Here is a 20,078-nt window from a genome sequence, read left to right on the forward strand (position 1 = left end):
AGCTGAAGGTCAAATTTAAACCCCAGGGGGCTTTCCTTCGAGGGGACTTGCATAACAGCACCCACAGAAACATTGATAAATACCCACATAACAATAATTATTAAAGTAACTCGCGTGCAAACTTAAATGTCTATATATATTTAGGTTCGGCACTCAGACTTCAAAAGTTGAGACGCTGACGCGATACATTAATAAAATAAGTGTACTCTTTCAGGTTAACATCCTGGAGCAACGTGTGATTGTTTCCTTCGCATTGGTTTCAGCTGAGCCATCATAATGCCGGACGCATGCTGGTAAGGTTGGCCAACGCCAAAAGAACATTGTGTTTCGAAATCTGACCGTTTGAAAACATCTATAAATAAAGTGCAGGTAAAAAAATATGTGGCGTGCAATTATAGACCAGGGACATTTGTAACAAAAATATGGTTCTTTTTAGAGTTTATAGCGACAAAAATAAACACAACTCTGATGGACCAATATTTCAGTTTCCGATCACTTCCCTTCCAAGACATAAAATAAATTAGCATCATAATGCATTATCAGTCACAATCATTTATCTACATTCCCGGCAAAGTCCTAATAATAATTTACATCTCAGAGTAGATTACGTTGGCGATTTGCAACCGCCGTTCTTTGCGACTTCCTCACACCCGCCGTGTCGCACACAATAAGCGAGTGGTACTTGGCATTCCGCTCTGCCGTAACAAAGACAGGAATACACTAATACACCCTCGAAATGTACTGCGTTGGCCAGGCACTATAACATGTTATTGTACTTTTTGGACACGGTACAAATCATGGCAATGTTTGTAAATGTTTACAAAACACGAAAAAAATCACCAGAGCAAAAAATGTTAAATATATGAGGGCATACAGGGGAGTTTAAAAGTTTTGCATAATATCCATGAAATAACCATAATGAGGGACAATAGCCACAAAAATCCTGAGCATCAGCAAAAAGTCACAGGGTAAGGTCCAGCAACTTTCCTGAGCAGAGGGGTTCAGGGCCAGTCCGCCATCCAGCCTCCCAACACGTAAGCTCTACTATCCATCCCCACAAGTTAGCAACTCATGCCACCGCGATGCAAGAAGAAGCGATGGTATCCCAAGTGTCCCCCGTGTTTCGATGCATTGAGTCGGGACAGTGGTTCTCCTTTAGAGACCGGCGCCCACCATAGTGTTGCACACTCGAAATGAAGGACGTCGGCAAGTGCTCCAAATCGAGGGCAAACACATGAATTGCTATAATCTGTAAAATGCAACAGCACGTGTTACACACAGCAATCCTCAACCGAGTCGCCATTAACTATGTAACTGGTGTCCAGGTTAGGTTACTCAATAACCCTGCCAGCCACCTACAGGCCTGACTCAGTATCGCATGCTGGTGTAGACGTTCATTTATGTACTGTACAGCACATAAGAACCTTCACAAAACCACACTTTACTCCATTGCTGCTGCACGAGGAAATAATTAAAAGAGTGGTCCATTCCTAATGTGCCAGAATAGTAGTGTGAACTTCTCACCGCCAGGGCTCAGCAGCCGTCAAGGGAGGGTGAATGCCACCAAACGCTCGCTTGGGCACTCGCTGCATTAGGAAGCCACTGAAGCTACGCAATTTGAAATCTCGATTGTAAAACTAATTTCTTTAGAACAGTTTTTTGTGTTTAATTCGTTGTCCTTCCCCCTGCACCTCCGATTAACACGGTTGACTTCATAGGGTGCGAACTAAGTTCAACATACGTACCTATAGAATGCAACATTTTTTGCCGACAGTCCTGAAAAAGGCAGTGCAGTGCCCAATGGTGTCCTTCTCAGAAGCACGCATCACAGGTCTATACCAGAAGCTCGCTGGCAGGTGCATTGGGCGGTTTCACCCCCAGCCGACACACGCACCCAGACGCAGATCCGTGTTTTTGTCAAACGCCGGTAGAAACGAAGTGACGGAGAAATACGAATGTTGAACGGTTTATTTGTGCAGGATAATAGGAAGCAGGCGAACATATGTTGGACATCCCTTTTCTTGCAAAAAAAATCACGCTGCATAATAAAAACGAACTCCATTTCAACAGGACATGTTCCGCATAAGTGTTCAGAATTACTGATAAGTTAAAAGAGTAATTACTAATAAGTGTAGTAGCGATAAAATGGCACTGGAGAGAGTGCAGCGGTTGCATCCAGGAACTTGTATTGAAATGTAAAATGATCATCATGGCCAATGCTGTCGATGCCTTCAAATACCGCCACCGTTTCCATGCATCCACCTGGTTCAACATCTGGTTCACAGTCAGTTGACGACACTCAAAAGGTGTATTTTTTGTACATAAGATCTTTGCAAAATAGAGGGGACTGGTTGTCTCAGGAGTCCCGCCCAACACCGCTGGACATCTCGCTTAAAACCCCCACTTAATTATTTTGTGATTAAGCCGAATTCTCAATTAAAGCGAATTTATTATCTCAGCCTGGTCACCAATCACTGCATATAAAAACCGCCACATTTTTTATTAATTTGGCTAATATTCCAGCTTTGATGACTAGAAATATGTATTTTTATGCTTTACATAAAGTCTCCTTATACGTGTTGGAAAGTGTTCTCTGATATATTTCCCATGAATTGAAAAGCAACCATTCTTTACACACGCAACTAGATGTAAGCCTTAAGAAGCAATGTTGTTTAATTAATATAGGTATCTTCACACCTCTGGAAGTTAACATATATCTCAATGATACCTGAATACACTGCGAGCTCAATAAATGGTTGCAACTAACCAGCTCTACTCTATTTGAATCAAAGTTTAAATAAATGGCAAATTAAAGTGAGACTTAAGTGATTTATGGTTAGAAAAGTACGTGGTGCAGCTCATAATTTAAGCAAAAAGAGCGCACGGCCTGTTCAGTCATTCATTCATCAGTGGTGGAGATTGGGAGATACCGAATCCTGGTGGTGCGAAGCCGGTAGATTTTCACCGTGGCCACGCAGACGGTACTGATGGCCAGGGTGGCAGCCAAGGCATACACCATGCCCGTCCAGCCGGGCATTCCAGAGCTGCCTTGCTCCAGAGAGGCTGTGGCAGGTTGTCCAAAACGCAATGCAAAGTGGATTTATGAAATGCACAACAATGCAATCACATCTGCAGACGCTGTAGACAAACGGTGTACTTATGCATCAAGTATAGAATGCAGTCGTGGGCCGAGGACAAAATTGTGTTTGTGTCTGGACCTGAACAGGGGCAGAGAATCGATAGCACTGGCAGCTGGGGTAAAGTGAGTTTCAGAGCATGGGCGTAGCAGAGCAGAATGAGTGACCTCCCACCTAGGGTTGGTTGACTGGGTGCTTCAGCAGAAATAATAATGAAGGTGATATACACGGTCCACTTTCTGCCCCCCCCCCTTCTCTTCCCCCCCCCCTGCAGCCGACCCCTCCAGTGCTGCTGCGGTGGCCCACTTTACTCCAGTGACCCGGTTGCTACTGCGGGGTGCACTTTCTGCCCCGCCTCCTTCCCCCCCCCCCCCCCTTCTCTCCCCCCCCCCCCCCCCCCACTGCCGAGGCCTATATAACCTCTTGCCACGGCAGATCTCTCGCCTACTTCAGCAGTTTTTTTTATTGCTGTGGTTGTCCCGCCTGATGACGATTGCTTGTGTTGCGATCATAACATCGTGATCTATAATTTTTTGTACCTACGTGACTTTACCAAAAGACCCAAAGAGTATGGATTCCTGTAGTCATGAAAGCTTCAAATCAAAATTGATATACACGGTTAAGTCCCGCATTTTAACCTTTTTTAAATAATTTTTGCTGTATTCTTTTTTGCTGTTGATGCAATTGCGCCTTGGATGGCTGATCTATAACAGACAGGCGCCAAAGATTAATTACAAATAAAACGTACTAGACTCGGCGATATTGGCAACAAGACAGGCAGCAATAGCAGCAACAACAAAACGCATCGGCAGAAACATTACCAGTAACAGAAGCAGCGGTGGCAGGAACAGCCTCAGATGTTGCATCAGCAGCAGTAAGAGCGGCAGGAGGAGAAGGAACAGCGATCGTAGCAACAGAAGCAGCAGTAGAGCAGAAGTGAAACGCTAATGATACCCATTTGATCATCATGTATGTGAGGCTGTGTCCACTTATATTTCATCAGTTTTTGTTGATGGACCACAGACAAGTGAAAACAGTTTTTTTATCTATGAAACAGTCGTGATGTATATCAGGCTCTCCGATCTTACATTTACATGCAAATTCCATCTCTAGCCCCGCCCACTTACCCTTGGGGGTTGCATCCATCTCTTATTGCAGTAGCTCTCCCGCTATATTTCTCCTGCCTCAGCAGTTCACCTGCTGTATTTTTTTTCACCTGAAGACGATTGCTTGTGTTGTGATCGAAACGTCGTGATCTTGTTTCTATCTTTCTATGTGACTTTACCGAAAGACCCAAAGAGTAGTCATGAAGAAATAAGGAAAAGAACATGGATTAGGATGCTGTTATTAAAGCAAAATGAATTAAATGTAATGAGCAGGCCATGCAATGGTAACACCGGACGTGAGATGGGCAACTTTAACGACGGGGTGGATACCAAGAGAGAGAAAAAGAGCAAAATAAGCAGAGGACAGCAGCCGAAGAGAGAGTGAGATGCAATCAAATAATTCGGAGGACACTACTGAACAAGAGGAAATAGCAAGGCATGGAAGCAATTGAGGGAAGCCTCATTCCCCAGTGGGGGAAAGGTCCAAGCCGAGAACAACACACAGAGTGCCGAAATCTGTGCGAACACATTTGGAGGACGAGGCCGGGGAGAAGCGACACTCACCGTCCCGTTGTTTGCGCAGCACGAGCACGGGGCCCTGGGACAGGTCGATGGGTTTCTCCGCTGCCGCGTGCGGCTCCTCTCCAACGTCGCGTGCCGTCCGGTTGCCGCGCTCAATGCAGCCTTGTCGGCAGCGCGAGTGCCAGTCCAAGGCATTGCACACGTGAACAGTGCACTCCAGATAGACCTGCATGATCCAGGCTAAGCATTACTTGGTGTGTGTGTGTGTGCGCGTGTGCATATAGGCAGCGGTCAGCGTGCTACGTTACGAACCCGGCCACCCGAGTTCGATTCCCGCTCACGATCACCACCAGTGACGCTTATCTGAATCACTCCTAAGGCCTCCTCTAGGTCGACTCGGCCTCTATGTAAACTCCTTTGTCAAGGCTCTCTCCTCCTCTCACCCAGCTTAAAATACGCTGCCAAGCTTAGCAGTGTTCATTAAGACGCGGTCTTTCCCACAGCTCTTTTTCTTCACCTGAGGACGGCTGCTTGCGTTGTGGCCGAAACGTCGTGAGAATTTCATTTTATTAGGTTTTATTTTAATTATTTTATTATTTCCCCCCTACGTGACTTTACCGAAAGAACCAAGAAGATGAATCCCTGCAGTCACGAAAGCTTTAAATCGAAAAATATATCGGGGATCTTTGTCTTTCTGCTGCAAGCAATCGTGATCCAACAACAGTGGAGGGCAGAGGTGCATTGCTCACAACAACTAGCGCAGTGATGGGCGGATAAACTGTACAAGGTGGTGCTTCTGCCAGTCATCTCATTCAGTGAACCCATGCCACCTGGGTCTGTCCCATGACCTCTTCGTGATATGCACTCCAACAAGAGGAGGACCAAATCACCCGGAACGCGCCTGATGTTGTCAGATCTCGGAAGCAAATCAGAATTGAGCCTGGCCAGTGGCTGGATGGGCGACCACCCTGCACTCAGCAGGCTGCTGCGGGCTGTGTTTGAGCACCAGAGGACAGTGCAGCCAAATGTATTCTTGTGCAAGTTTCCCCGACTTCAGTTTGTGAAATTTCGTGTACTTGTGGCGAACTTATTTATACCCAAACACTCTATATGCGGTTTTAATTCACCCACATGTGTCTATGCGATAAGACAGGAGACAACATTGTGTGGACTGTATGTGCTACTCAGCAGAAAGCTGTCTCCTCGTGCACTGCATTGTAGTCAGGGTGACGGTAGTTTATGCTTTGCACTTTCACTTGATTTGTAACACATCCACTATCGCATAAATCGAGGGAAACATGTACTGTATTATGTTCCCAGAGCTACGCTTCCACGACTTCCAATTCCAGAACTGACCAGTGTGGTGAAGTATGTTCCAATAACTTCCACGACCTGTATGGCATGGTGAGGCCCTCATCCAGCAGCGGGTTGACAAATGGGCCCTACGAAAACTACCACACGAAACACGTTGAAACGGAAATGTGTTTCGCGTGTCTCCTGTGGACTCTCCTAGTCCACAGGCACCGCGGTGGTGAGATGTTAACTACCTCGCCTGGTATACAGGAGGTCGTGGGTTCGATCCCTACCCAGACACCTGCTGTATAGTTCGAGTTTGCGGGTCCTCCAGTTTTTCCTTCCACACTTAGAATTAACATATGTTTAAAATATTTGGCTGCTAATAATTTCCATATGACAAGCCACATTGTTTAGCTATCATTTGTGGCTAAATCGCTTCTGAAAAAGAGCTACATAGCTCAGTGGGCCTTACCCGGTAATATAAAAAATAGTTTATAGTTTTAGTGGCCGCAGCTGCATTCAATGCAATCGTTGAAAGAAATAGAGCACCTGTGCACCGTTGCTCATCTCTAAGCTCTGGAAGCTGAAGTGCTTCTTCGTGTCATCGCTGCTCGGGTAGATGTTGTAAGAATGGTCCTCAGGGCACCTACAGCCAACAGAGGGAATGCATGCAATCCTGGACTCTCCAATTGACAACAGAATTTATTAATCTCTTTACGAGAATAGTGTGCAAATCATTGACTTCAGTTTTATATACACACTAGCAGAAGTACCCGGCGTTGCCCGGGTGAAAAATATATTTCTTAATAACTTTACATATATACACAGATGGGCTGCTACCCCTGCCCCCCCCCCCCCAGCCACAATCTCCTCGGCCGCTGTGCAGTAATATGTACGGCCTATAGTGTGGTGGGGTGTCGAGGCCTAGTACCGTGCAGAGCCTCCGGCCTCGCCTAAATTGCCCACCCGGCTGAGGCTGGGTACCGGGGCCGTTACCCCCCCCCCCCCCCCCGCGCGCTACAATAATACTGTGTAATCGCTATAATTTTATTATCTACCGACCCTATAATAGTAATTGCACACATTGGGGTGGGGGGGGGGGGGGAGTGAAGAGGACGTGAAACTTTGATGAATTTACCTCAGAGTCGCGTGTTAATGCGTGCGCATATTTTTAACGAGGATTAAAAATGGCGTCCACCCCGCAGTGAATGCGTCGCTACCCATTGCCAGGGGCAACCGCTGTGGAAAACCAAACGGACCAATCGCGTCTCGCAAATCCCTCACATTTCGTCCAATGAAACTGCGTATGGTCCGGCGACACACAGACAGACAGACACACACACAGACAGACAGACAGATTTGCGATTTTACATATATAGATACACGTATACACACTCTACGAAGAAAATGAATGCTCACACACGTTCTTCGATGCATGTATCATGGGATTAAGACAATTTCAGATGAGGAGGTCTTGTTACACGCCTATAAGACAGTTGAATAGATGTCTTGTTACACCCCTATAAGACAATTTCAGTTTAATCGATGTCTTGTGACACTCCTATAAGACAACTTCAGTTGAATAGTTGTCTTGTGACACTCCTATAAGACAACTTTAGTTGAATAGATGTCTTGTGACACGCCTATAAGACAGTTGAATAGATGTCTTGTGACACGCCTATAAGACAGTTTCAGTTGAATAGATGTCTTGTGACACTCCTATAAGACAATAGATGTCTTGTGACATGCCTATAAGACAATAAGCCATGTTGTGTACCCTTCTCGGAGCAAGATGTAGGAGTCACTCTCCGAGGCCCCTGGGTAGGGGGAGGCCTTGCACGTGACCAGCATCAGCTCTTGGTCATGTTCGTAGGAGTTGAGCAGCACCTGGTGAAACAACAGACAGATCGAAGCTCCAATCATTTGTCCAGAACCAGTTTGTGTCAACGTATTACTAACAACATCATACTGGATATCTGTTAAAAAGAGCTTCATAGCTAAATCGGATTCCTCCAGTCTAAAAAAAATAAAGATTCTGATTCTAACATCAGCACTTGGCCTCCCTTTCACCAACTCACACTGATCAGTTATGGCGAAGTATGGCCAAACCTGCATGCAAATTGACAATGGACTGTAATATTTTCCACAGAGCAAACTATATGAAACAAACGATTCTCCATACATCCATCACATATATAAAGTTGGTGGGATGGGGGAGGCAAGGAGGATAGACTTTATTTACCCATATTGCCTATTCGACTTTAAAACCCAGTTCAACAAATTGCTTATTCGATGGTACTGTAATAATGGTTAAAACAATAGCTGATAGCCGGATATAATTGTTTATTATTGTTTATTGCAGACCAAAAGCAATGAGAGTTTATTCAAAGTTAAAATGTTAAATGTAAGCACTTGCATAATATCTGGAGACTCGAGCATACATTGTGCAACAAAATTAAACACATTGTATTTTATGATGCTGCATTGACAGTGGTGCATAAGTTCAACTCACAAATAAAGTCACATTAATCAATAACACTGCTTTAAAAGGAAACAATGTTTAATGAATAGTTGAATGCTTCGGGCAATGGCACACATAGGCCTAAAAGATAGTGCGACAAAGTTGCCCCGCTTACGTCCAACTTCAGAGATGAGGATTGCAGATTTCCAAAACGCCACCTACCATGCGATTTGTGTTTTTTTGAGAGCACAGTCCTCACCTCCACATAGATTGTATCTCCGAGCTCCACTGAGAATGGGTACGAAGAGATGGGATGGTCAAAATGCCAGTTCGTGTAGAGCTTCATACTCAGTTCAAAATGGGCCGTGCTGTACTGGTCGTGAACCCTGCCATGAGAACACAGGGATGTTCAGAGGCTCTCTTACAAAAAAATAAATGTAAGCGGATCTAATGATTCGCCCTCCCAAGTCAGGGTGGCGATTTTATTCAAGAAAATATTATTTTTTATGTTGCGGTGAACGTAGCGGTCTCTAGTGGCTGGAGGCTTAACGCGGCGTGCATTGCAACTTACACGGATGAATCAAAATAACATATTTGTACTAAGACATGTATCTCGAGCTTAAAGAATAAATATTAAGAATGTTGATGCCCTTCATACCCTGATTTGTAGATACAGAAAGATAACACGCCATCAGCAAGTCATTCTAATGGATACCTTGTACAGTGCTGCTCCTTAATTTGAGAGCCAAGTCACAGCTGGAAGTGTTACGGTGTGGTTTATGATAACATTTAGGTTTAGTTTTGAATTTTGGAAAAGCTTGTTCTATTGGTTAGGAGTTAAGATTGGGCTAAGACAAATACAAATGAATAAGCAGGGTTGAGCCTGGATAGTGCTTGGATGTTGTTATTATCCTGTTATAAGAACGATAGTTTTTATTTGCCAAGCTGTCTAAATACTAATTACACTTTATTTCACCAGAATAACCACCTTAAGATTCGCATCTCATTTCCAGGGAGGTCCTGGCAAGATGGAAACAATGAATTAGTTCCAAATTGAATGTATCACTCCCTGTGGGCTTCAACAAACAGTCTCTGCCACAGGAACGTGGAATGTCCAATCATTATGTTAGGGCCACCAACTGAGATGAGCGCCACCCATTGTCAATTTGAATTTGGGGAACACACTTGGACAATAGGGGTGTTTGTTCTGATTGAGTTAGGCTGAGGGGCAGAGTTTGAGTCAGAGCATTCGATGGGAACTATTGCTGTTTTCATGACAGTATCCCTGCATATGGGTGACTTCTTGGTGCTGCAAAAAAAAACATTGCTGTACACTACGTCTGCATCTTTTCTTTCCACAGACTTTTTATTTGATGGACAAGAGGCTTTTTTGTTCATCTACCAAGCATGCCAAGTGGGGGGAGATAACCTTCCTCCTCCTCGTCGTGTCCCAGCGTTACTGCTGTCACCTTGGAGCAAAGCTGGCCACGACCTTTCCCTGGTTGCCGACGTAGCAGTGCAAGGGGATGCGCAGCTTCTTGAACTTCGTCCCTGGTATGAAGCCGTACGCCGTGTTCGTGTACACAACGGTGTCGCCGATTGTCTGTTGGGGAAAAGCGAGACGGAAGCAATGCGGTGCACCCACTGTTGTGGTTACAGAACTTGCACCACAAACGGAGGGTTGCGAGTTCACTATTTTCGGGCGGGGGTAGAAGTGAGTCTGTGTGGTTTGGTCAACAGTGGTCATTTTAAATACATATTTGTTTTTACCATGAGAATGAGGATGGTTTTTCACTGGGCAAGGGCTTCCAACAGATGACCACAGTTGGTAACTTATTTCAGCAAAATGTGTCATGGGGTGGAAATATTTCCTCCAGAGCTCCCTTTAATGGAAAAATTTGACATCTTTATCGTGATGATCTTGTCAGGAAATGAAATATAATACTATAAACCCATCTCAGTCTCTTCAATAAGTCTCTTACCCAACATCATCGTAGGCATTATTTAAACAGAACATTACAACTGCCACTAAAAAGTATTTTAACATTGTAACCATGCACAGGTCTAACAGAAAATCCTAGAAACGCATGCAAATATTCATTAACATTATAAACCACACAGATAAATACATTTCACTCAAGACAGTGATACAACTAGGTTTAGTGTTCATCTTCTTCAATAATAGGTGTTACAAATATTTTACAATTGGGTGTGACTTTGATTAAAAACAAAAAAATCTCGATCAGTGAAATTGCGGACAATCAGGATCCATTTTAAATTGAAAGGCATGCCAATCTATTTTCCATATTTCCACGTTGATATTTCAATGCCAGCAAATTTATACATGGAGCGCATTGTTTTTGTTATGTTCGGTGAAATGGAGTTAACCTCCATCCTGAAAGGACTTTCCTTCTGCAATAATCCATAATGCATCCAGTTCCGATAGTCACAAAGTGACAAATGATGTACGTGCTTCATAATGGTCATTATGATCCTCCCAAGCTACTCAGCCACTTCGGACTCAATTTTGATTAACGTTGACCATGATTACAGACCACTTGTGCTTTTTACAATACCAACAGGTAAACCCAAATATTTATTTATCAATTTCATTTTCACCTAATCATATGACGAGGTATGTACAGCTGCAGCTACCACCGCCTCCTATTAAACCCACAATAAAATTTGAACTTAATGTCCCACACAAGAGGGGTGAAGGTCCATGACATCATGTCTTTTGTGAGTGAGATATTGGCTCTACAGCCCCAATGGGTGGTGGACGATAAAGTCCCATGTCCTTAGTCTTGGCTCCCAGGTACGAGTGTGAATGGGTTGCCATGGTAATGTTCGAATTGGTTGCCAAGCTACCTGTGTGTATGAGTAGGGATCTGGGTCCGGGCAATGAATACTGTACCTGGCTCGTGGTGCCACAGGCCTGGAGGTGGGTTTGCAGGACCACGTAGTGTCCGGTGGAGTATCCCCGGCACGAGGGGTCCTCCAGGTGGACATCGTAATTTGAGAGGCCGAGCGAGTTCACTTTACTCTGCGGGATCTTAAACTCTATGTATTCCGAAGTGCAGTTCACTTGCAGTGATGCTCCATCTAACACATTTGTACAGATTAATAAGAGCACGCGGCTTTATCGAGGCACAAATAAAATATCTCACCCTCAACACCATTACCACCCCAGAGACTCGATGTAGGGAGCCTTTCATGCAGCAGTTGATTGATAAAGGGCAGTAACTACCTTTGTGCTCGTATAAAAATGGCAACTCAAATGCCAAAATGTGGGAACGCACAATATAAATATATCACTTGCTTACGTTGCATTGACAGTGGTGCACAAGCAATGACTCTTATTCATCACGTAGCAATAACAAATATTAATTACCTGGGCTTGGTGTCGACCGTGAATAATCTGGGAATCAAACAAAAATATCAGACATGTTAGTGATTGAAAGGCAACGGGAAGATACTGTACATTTGATTTAAAAAGCCTTCTGCCACTTTCTGCAGAGTTTCGTTAAAGCTCATGTATACTTAAAAGTTCATATTATAGACTGACAACCTAAGAAAAGATGATCAATTTGCCGCGTGTGTTGTTTATTATATATACAATCTCAAAACCGTCGTCATAAACCATTTTAATCATTAATAGTTTTCACAACATTGACCTCCAGTTTCTTAAGGTTGAGAGAGACCAAGAAACCCAAGGATGTTAATAACTCATAACACGTATACTGAATGCATTCTTGCAAGCCCGCAGGTAAAGTCTGCTTACCATCGTATTGGCAGATGTCGCCCCAATAACCTGCGTAGCAGTAGCAATGGAAGTTTTCAGGATGCCAAGACCCGTAATCCACGCAGGTCCCACCGTTGAGGCACGGGTTCGGTTGGCACTGATCTGTAGAAAGTATGTTTTTAAAACGAATTTAAACCGTCTGTATGCTAATATTGGGTGGTGAATGTCTACACACGCCTGCAATTCACTATTGTGGAGGCAAGATTGGTGGATGTTGTGAAACTCCCTTCCCGTGGGCGTCGAGGTGCTCTACCCCCTGGCTCGCTAGAAGGCAACGCAGTGTGGCGGCTGTTGACCCTCGCACGCGTGGATTTTCTCTGGGTGCTCCTATTTTCTCCCAATTGTATGAGCACAAAAAAACAATTGGTTGAAAACATCTTAAAATAAAAACCAAATGTAGCAGTACTTTCCTGAACAAGAGTGTGGCTTTCCATTGTGGTGAAGTAACTCCCAGGGCAGAGAGAATGTGAGGAGGCCTTCACCGAGCAGTACTCGTTCTAAATGGTAACTCATAAGCTAACACGTGCGCATGCACAAAACACATACATCTCACCTGGGCTCGGTGTCGACAATGCATATTCTGGGAATAAAAAAAAAAATCACACACGTGATCAGTAATGGAAAGGCAACGGGAAGATAACCAGGTGGCCTATTAGCCAGCACGTTACAGATGTGGTTGTTGGATCACGCAGACGTCATCATGCATGCGAGACAATCAATCTACAGTAATGATTATTCGGCAAGATTTCCCAAACTCCACTCCCCCAGTGTGTGTGTGCACGTATTTACACATGCCGCAGATGGCGTTAGTTGCTAAGTGCATCACGTGGAACTTGTTTAAAAATAATTGAACGCGTGCAGCGTAGAACGAGTTCATTTGTATTTGAATGGAGAGTAAATTAGTGAACTCAGAAAGACGTAGTGTGGTGGGTCGCGAGGACTGCAGTTTGAGAAACCCTGCTATACGGTAATACAATCAGGAGGCTGCCTGTCTATACCAATACATTTTGAAAAGGACTGAGCTTTGTCCAGGTGCTGTTGTCCTCCCACAACACAAAGGCGAACTTGTAAGTAATATGAAGAAAGGTTTTTACTTTTTACGTCATAGTATTTAAACCTGTGGAAGCTTTATTGTTTAAGGCTCACCAGGCACACTACATAAGGCCAGGACAAACTGATTTGACCGAGCAGAGTGTGACTGAGGTTGTAGATCCTCATAGTTAACTGCATCTATTATTTCATAAATATAACCCAGTGAGTGGATGAATCAATCTGAGGGTTTGGCATGCCCGGATACTTAGGCAGTGTGTCATTGGTTAATGTCAGCTCCAGGTAATAGTTAAGGCAGCCAAACTGGCAAGCTTGAACTGCACGGAGCAAGCCCAGAGAGAGAAGTCCATACTGCAGCTGGAGTCCACAACTGCAGCTGGAGTCCACTTGAGCCTGATTAAGAGTAGCAAACCGTTTATAATATCTTCATATTCAAATGAACAGATGTGTGATACTGAGGCACAAATAATCTGAACCTATAATCCAAGACACAACAAACAAGGTCAATATCTGGCGCCTTTAAAAGTATATTCAACTCTTGATCAAAATAGAGGGGCCATGTAATTATTAGTCCTTCTCGCAAACAGAGGAAAGAACTAAGATTATCAATGCATTATGCACATATGCAGTCTGAATACTTCTTAAGGCTTGAGTTCCCAATCATATAAGCTCTCCCAGTACCCACACTGTAACATTAACCTGGAAATAAGCTCAGGTCTTGCCTGTCAATCAATAATGTAAGAGTCACTATTGTCTAATTGTGAAATATATCATCAACACTCAGCTCCTTCATCGTTTGACTGCTTTGTCTTCGACATTATTTCTTCTCTTTATGACTTATTATTTCCACTCACAATATGATACATTCCTCAAATTCCAAGCTAAAAGTGACAGAATTAGTGGCCAAATTCAAATAAACTTCGCTATCAATCACAGCTGATTTGAGTGACAAAAACCTGATCACTTAAACTAAAAAACCCAGCCAATGATAATATTAGTTACTAGGCTTTTCCAGTATGGAATGACCTAATCAAGATATGGCTGGATACAGGGTGTACACTGAAGAATGTCATTCCAAGTACTGTGTGATAGAGAAATGCACAAACACATGTTTAACAAGATTTAAAGTTTGTTTTCCTGTTCTGTATTTTCTACATGAAGTGGTGTACATTGATATCCAGGCAGGCATTAACATGCGTCACTGCCAGAGTTTGCATTCTGAAAATTCATATAATTGTTCTCATTATTTTCCAAGAGTTCAATTACTCAAACCGATTCCACATTTGACATCCATTCATGAACAAATTGGTCTCACTGGATCCCTTTTCCCAAGTAAAAACCATACGACCTCACCGTAGTGGTCACAGTAGGGTCCAGTCCAGCCGGGAGGGCAGTAGCAATAATAGCCGTTGTTGTAGTGCCATTGCCATTGTGGGTGCCAATGCCAGTGCCAATCCAATTCCCAGCCCGATTCCCAGCCAGAGTGCCAGTACGGGTGCCAGTGATTCGCACAGATCCCTCCATTCGAACATGTGAACGAGTTGCATACGTCTGCAAGAAAAGATCCTGTTATTCATTTTTGGAATCATAAAACGCCTTCCTTGTTTCACCACCTCCATGTTAATGTTTCGCATACAGTTTTCTCCTTAACTTGCACAATGTCCTGCAATGCATGGCATATAGATCACACGATCAGTAAGATTGTTTCAAACCAACAATCACACACCAGAAAATATTGGAGATACATCTTTTCTATATCCTTGGGTAGGTTCTTCACCAGGCAATGCTATCAATATAATAAGAAGATACGAACACAAATACAAGGTTAACAATTTAGTTGTAGTTTACAAAAGAGGAAACTGTGCAATTTCTAAATACTGTAGAGTTGATCATTAATTATCCTGTGCACAATTATCCGGCTTCCAACAGGCTTGATTTCATTGCCAAAATTATATACAGGTCATTATACACTACATAGATACAACTTAAACAATGAAAACATTGCACATATATACATTTTCATTACTAATAACTACAGAGATAAAAACATAAAATACAGTGCGATCCGGCGAAAGTTGTGTATAATTCGGCGTTCGCTGGTCTGAAGACTTCATCAACGATCGTCAAACAAATGTTGTTGAAACAAGAGCGTAGTATGTACAGCACCCCATGCACTCTGCAATATTGGAGTCGTTAAATACGGTAAAGTAAAAACGGTAACTTTTTGAAAGTAGGATATTTATTGTGGTCTATGTTTAACACGTAGGCTTTCGCGACAAATATCATCCATAATATAGGTTTTATGGGTTAACAATGCGCGAGCATCTATCGAAATTGAGAGAAATAAAAATAATTTTAACCGTTCGGATAGCTACAGGCTTAGTGCTGCTTGGAAGCGAATCATCAAATAATACATTGCTGATATGCATGCAGGTCACCATACATAAATGTGGATTACCTGTACACAGACAATAACAGGTACTGCTATTTTATTGCACGCAAATTACAGGAGGTACAAGAACAATGTGCATGCATAATGTTCATTCATAATGTACGTTGATTACCATATGAATAACCCAACCGGCAATTGCTAACCATTGTCATTTATGAATTAATTAATCTCCCCCCCCCCTATGCACAAGAAGGGCTCATAAGTGACGTAATCACATCTTTCCCTCTAAGTGATGAAACAACAGGATTTCTCCACAAATCTGGCTGTCGCTTTGTGAAGCTAGTTGTAATTACTGGCGCAACGTCGTAATCAGATTGTAAATGTTGTGGATTTTCTCTCCAACATACCGGTGTGTTGTACTAGTAATGAATTGGCATGTTTTGTTTATGTGACAAACCTTACTAATTGGCTGTGTTGGGTGGTGGTGGGTTTAATGACACATTTATATTTACGCGACCTAACCCAAAAAAACTATATTATGGATGTTCACTCATGCAAATTTCAATAGTAAACAAATGTAAAACACAAAAAAAGACAACACCTTAAAACATGTTATGCAGGCATATGAAAAAATAAGGTATTTTAAATAATGTGATTATCCGGCGTTTAAAAAAAATCCTGGCGCATCCTTTCCCCCGAAGCCGCCAGATAATCGACGGTGTACAGATGTAGTGACATCGCGGGATGTCAACGTGCAGCAGAGGTCGCAACCGGGTACCCGATACCCGTACCCTACCCGATACGGGTACGGGTACCCGTTTGCGACCCTGGTGCGGCCGGGTACGGGTACGGGTGGACCGTGAGTCACTGGTGAGTAACCATTTGTCACTCATTTCCCAACGTCTTGTCTCTTCTCACAATTCAAGTTCCTAGAATCAACCCACCCGCGCCTGCAACATGGCTTCATCCCAGAGGTCGCAATCAGGTACTCGATACCCGTACCCTACCTGTACCCGGCCGGGTACGGGTAGGGTACGGGTATCGGGTACCCGTTTGCGAGCCTGGTGCGGCCGGGTATGGGTACGGGTAAGGAATCAAAACCCGTTTGCGACCTCTGACGTGCAGTGCCGGCCCTAGAGAGGCACGGCGTGCGGTGTAACAACATCGTGGATACCACAGTGGTGTGGGTGTAGTACCAACCCTAGAGAGGCCCGGTGAGCGCTCATTGATGGCGCTGGATGGTACCACGCTTGGCGTGCAGTGCCAACCCTACAGGACAGGGTGTTTGAGTGCCGGCCGAAGGGTGAGGTTACTAAAGGCCATGGCACTCTGGTTGACCCGGGAGGACACGTAACCAGTTAAGTCTACAAAGGGGCCCCAAGTGGGGGCTAGGGGTGGTCACGTGGTTGGGTTCCCAATCCTTCCTGAGGATTCTGGAAGGTGGTCGTGGCCAAGGGCAGAGCCAGCCACGCCGCAGAGAATATAATCCAGGTCCCGAGAGGGACCAGGGTTGTTGTTCATCCTGGAATAAACCTTCACCTACCTTCTCTATTCAACGAGTTTTCAACACGTGGACCTGGACCCAAGCTGTTGGTCCCGGTCCGTAGTAGCAGTTACATTGTAATTAGTATAGTTAGCCTGGTGGTCACCAACATAGGTTGCTATTCTGTTAAGGGGAAAGTTACCCCGTGTGTTGGAGTTGAATAAATGTGTTGCCTCCAAGTCTATGTCTGCAACTCAGTTGAACTCACTACACATATATTGCACTGGCATCTACAGCGTTGAACTTGCATGTAGGCGGCTCGTCTGTATTGGTCGTTTGACTGTTGACTAGAGGCAACAACATCATCCGGCAGCACCCTGAGCGACCAAGCAGCCTTTTCAATGGACAGCACTGCTTGCTCCTGATGGAGAGAGGCCGAGAAAAGGTGGCCTAAACAAAGCTTGCCTCAACTCACCCGGTTGGCTTACTGCAGCCAACGGGCATCTCTTTACGTTGTCAGAAAGAAAGAAAGAAACCAAACTTCTCAAAATTTGAATGCTGGAACGTTGGCACAACGATAGACTCAGATAAAAACAACCGACGACAAAGATGCTCGGCTCTCGTGACAAGGGAGCTTGTGAAACTTGACATTGACATCGCAGCACACAGCAAAGTTGGCTTCGCAGAGCAGAGATCCCTGACTGAGCACGTGATGAGCTACACCCGGTTCTGGTCAGGGAAAGCCAACAAGGAGAGACGCCTTTCAGGCATTGGCCTCATGATGAAGAACACCACCGCTGGAAAGCGCTTGAGCCTTTCAATTGGCCTGATGTCTCTACGGCTACCCACCCAGGGTAACCAATTTGACACCATAATCAGTAAAATTTGATTTGGAGCTTTTGTTACTGCAGGAATTACTCTTCAGTTTTTTCAGTAAAGTCACATAGAATGAGAACATAATCATCAGTGTTTATGCACCAACCTTACAGGCTGATCAAGATGTAAAGGAATAATTTCATCATGACCTCAGAACTCTTCTCCGGGAGGTTGACCACAAAGACAAGCTTCTTGTGATGGGAGACTTCAATGCAAGAGTCGGTCAGAACCATGACCTCTGGAGGGGAGCCATTGGAAAGCATGGGCTTGGCAACTGCTACTACAATGGTCGTATGCTACTGGAGCTCTGTGCCGAACACAACATTTGCATAACAAACATATTGTTCAAAAAAAATCCAGATATAACCCCACGTGGAGACACCCATGCTCCAAGTATTGGCATCTACTGGATTACATCCTTGTCTGCCAAGAGGATGCAAGGAACATACTACACACCAGAGTTATGCCCAGCACTGACTGCTATACAGACCACAGATTGGTCAGAGCAAAAGTCACCCTCAGGATCAAACCACCACCCAAGAATAAAGGTCTTCACCCCAAGAAGCTCCAAGAAGAGAAGCTTCCCCTGTTAAGAGAGAAATTCCAGAATAAGCTTAAGACCAGTTTCAGTGAACATCAAGACCCAGGCATGGATGCAGACCCTGAAGAGCAGTGGAAACATCTAAAACAGCTCTTCAGGACACAGCTGCGGAGGTGGTTGACTTCTCAATAGGGAAACACAAAGAATGGTTCGATGAGAATGATCCGGAAATTGAATCACTCCTCCAGACGAAACGGTCCTGTCATTCCAGACTACCTTCTTGTCCCACTTACCAAGTCACAAAAGCTGCATACAGTACTGCGTACAAAAGCTGCATCGAGCGCTGCATGCAAAACCTTGCAAAGAAAGCTGAGAGTCCTCAAAATCAACTGGTGAATAGACCTCGCAGAAAAGACACAGCTATATGCAGACATGGAGGATACAAGAGCATTCTATGAAGCCCTATGCTCAGTGTATGGACCCTCGCACCAGACACAGTCCCCCATAAGATCATCAGATGGCACAACCCTTGTGACAGACAAGGAAGCTATCATGCATCGATCGTCAGAACACTTTAGCGGTCTCTTTGCAGACAAGCAGACAGTCCAAGAAGCATCCATAGCCAAGATCTAACAGCGCGAAGTGAGGACTGAACTGGACACACCACCAACACGGACAGATATTGTATCTGCCATCAATAAACTTAAATCACACAAGGCACCTGGTATCGATGGGATCCCAGCCAAAGTGTACAAGGAGAGAGGAGATGCACTTCTGGACAGCCTCACAGACCTTTTCTCATTTTGCTGGGAGAAGGGAGCAATACCCCAAGATCTCCGGGATGCAGTAATTGTCTCCCAATATAAGAACAAGGGGGTGTAATCTGATTGCTCCAATTACTGTGGAATCACATTGCTCTGTATCGCAGACAAAATTCTGTCCAGGGTCCGACTCGACAGATTAGATGTCCACCATTGCCAAAGAAGTCATTCCTGAAAGCCAGTGCGGCTTCAGGTCAAGGAGGGGAATGGCAGATATAATTTTTGTTCTGAGACAATTACAAGAAAAGTACAGGGAACTGAACATGGGCCTCTATGCTGCATTCATTGACCTGAACAAGGCTTTTGACACAGTCAGTCGTGATGGTCTCTGGAGAATACTATCAAAACTGGACTGCCCTCCCCGGTTCCGTACCATCGTGCAGCAACTACACGTCAGACAGAAAGGCCAGGTCAAACACAACGTAAGCCTCTCAGACAGCTTCCCCATCAACAATGGGGTCAAGCAAGGTTGCGTGCTGGCATCTACACTCATCGCCATATTCTTCAGCCTGATGTTCCAGAAGGCCAATGAGGGGCTGACAGAAGGCGTCTACATCCGATTCCGGACCGATGGCAGTCTCTTCAATCTTC

The 20,078-nt window shown here is 44.4% G+C and overlaps 1 protein-coding gene across 1 annotated transcript in view; it reads right to left on the reverse strand.

Annotated features, from left to right (window-relative positions):
• Positions 1–1,953: 1,953 nt before the first annotated feature.
• The window catches only part of LOC133340830 (oncoprotein-induced transcript 3 protein-like), a 31,845-nt gene continuing 13,720 nt past the window's right edge, over positions 1,954–20,078 (reverse strand). The window contains exons 13-22 of the mRNA XM_061549257.1: positions 12,878–12,904; positions 12,304–12,426; positions 11,914–11,940; positions 11,437–11,624; positions 9,992–10,125; positions 8,782–8,908; positions 7,839–7,948; positions 6,611–6,707; positions 4,808–4,991; positions 1,954–3,063 (exon numbers count right to left, since the gene is read on the reverse strand). Coding sequence (XP_061405241.1) covers positions 2,900–3,063; positions 4,808–4,991; positions 6,611–6,707; positions 7,839–7,948; positions 8,782–8,908; positions 9,992–10,125; positions 11,437–11,624; positions 11,914–11,940; positions 12,304–12,426; positions 12,878–12,904 — 1,181 coding nt within the window. The 3' untranslated portion in view covers positions 1,954–2,899. The remainder of the gene's footprint in view (positions 3,064–4,807; positions 4,992–6,610; positions 6,708–7,838; positions 7,949–8,781; positions 8,909–9,991; positions 10,126–11,436; positions 11,625–11,913; positions 11,941–12,303; positions 12,427–12,877; positions 12,905–20,078) is intronic.

The sequence above is a fragment of the Lethenteron reissneri genome, chromosome 2 (genome assembly GCF_015708825.2).
Source record: "Lethenteron reissneri isolate LAM-NWPU_2019-01 chromosome 2, ASM1570882v1, whole genome shotgun sequence".
Lineage (NCBI taxonomy): Eukaryota > Metazoa > Chordata > Hyperoartia > Petromyzontiformes > Petromyzontidae > Lethenteron > Lethenteron reissneri.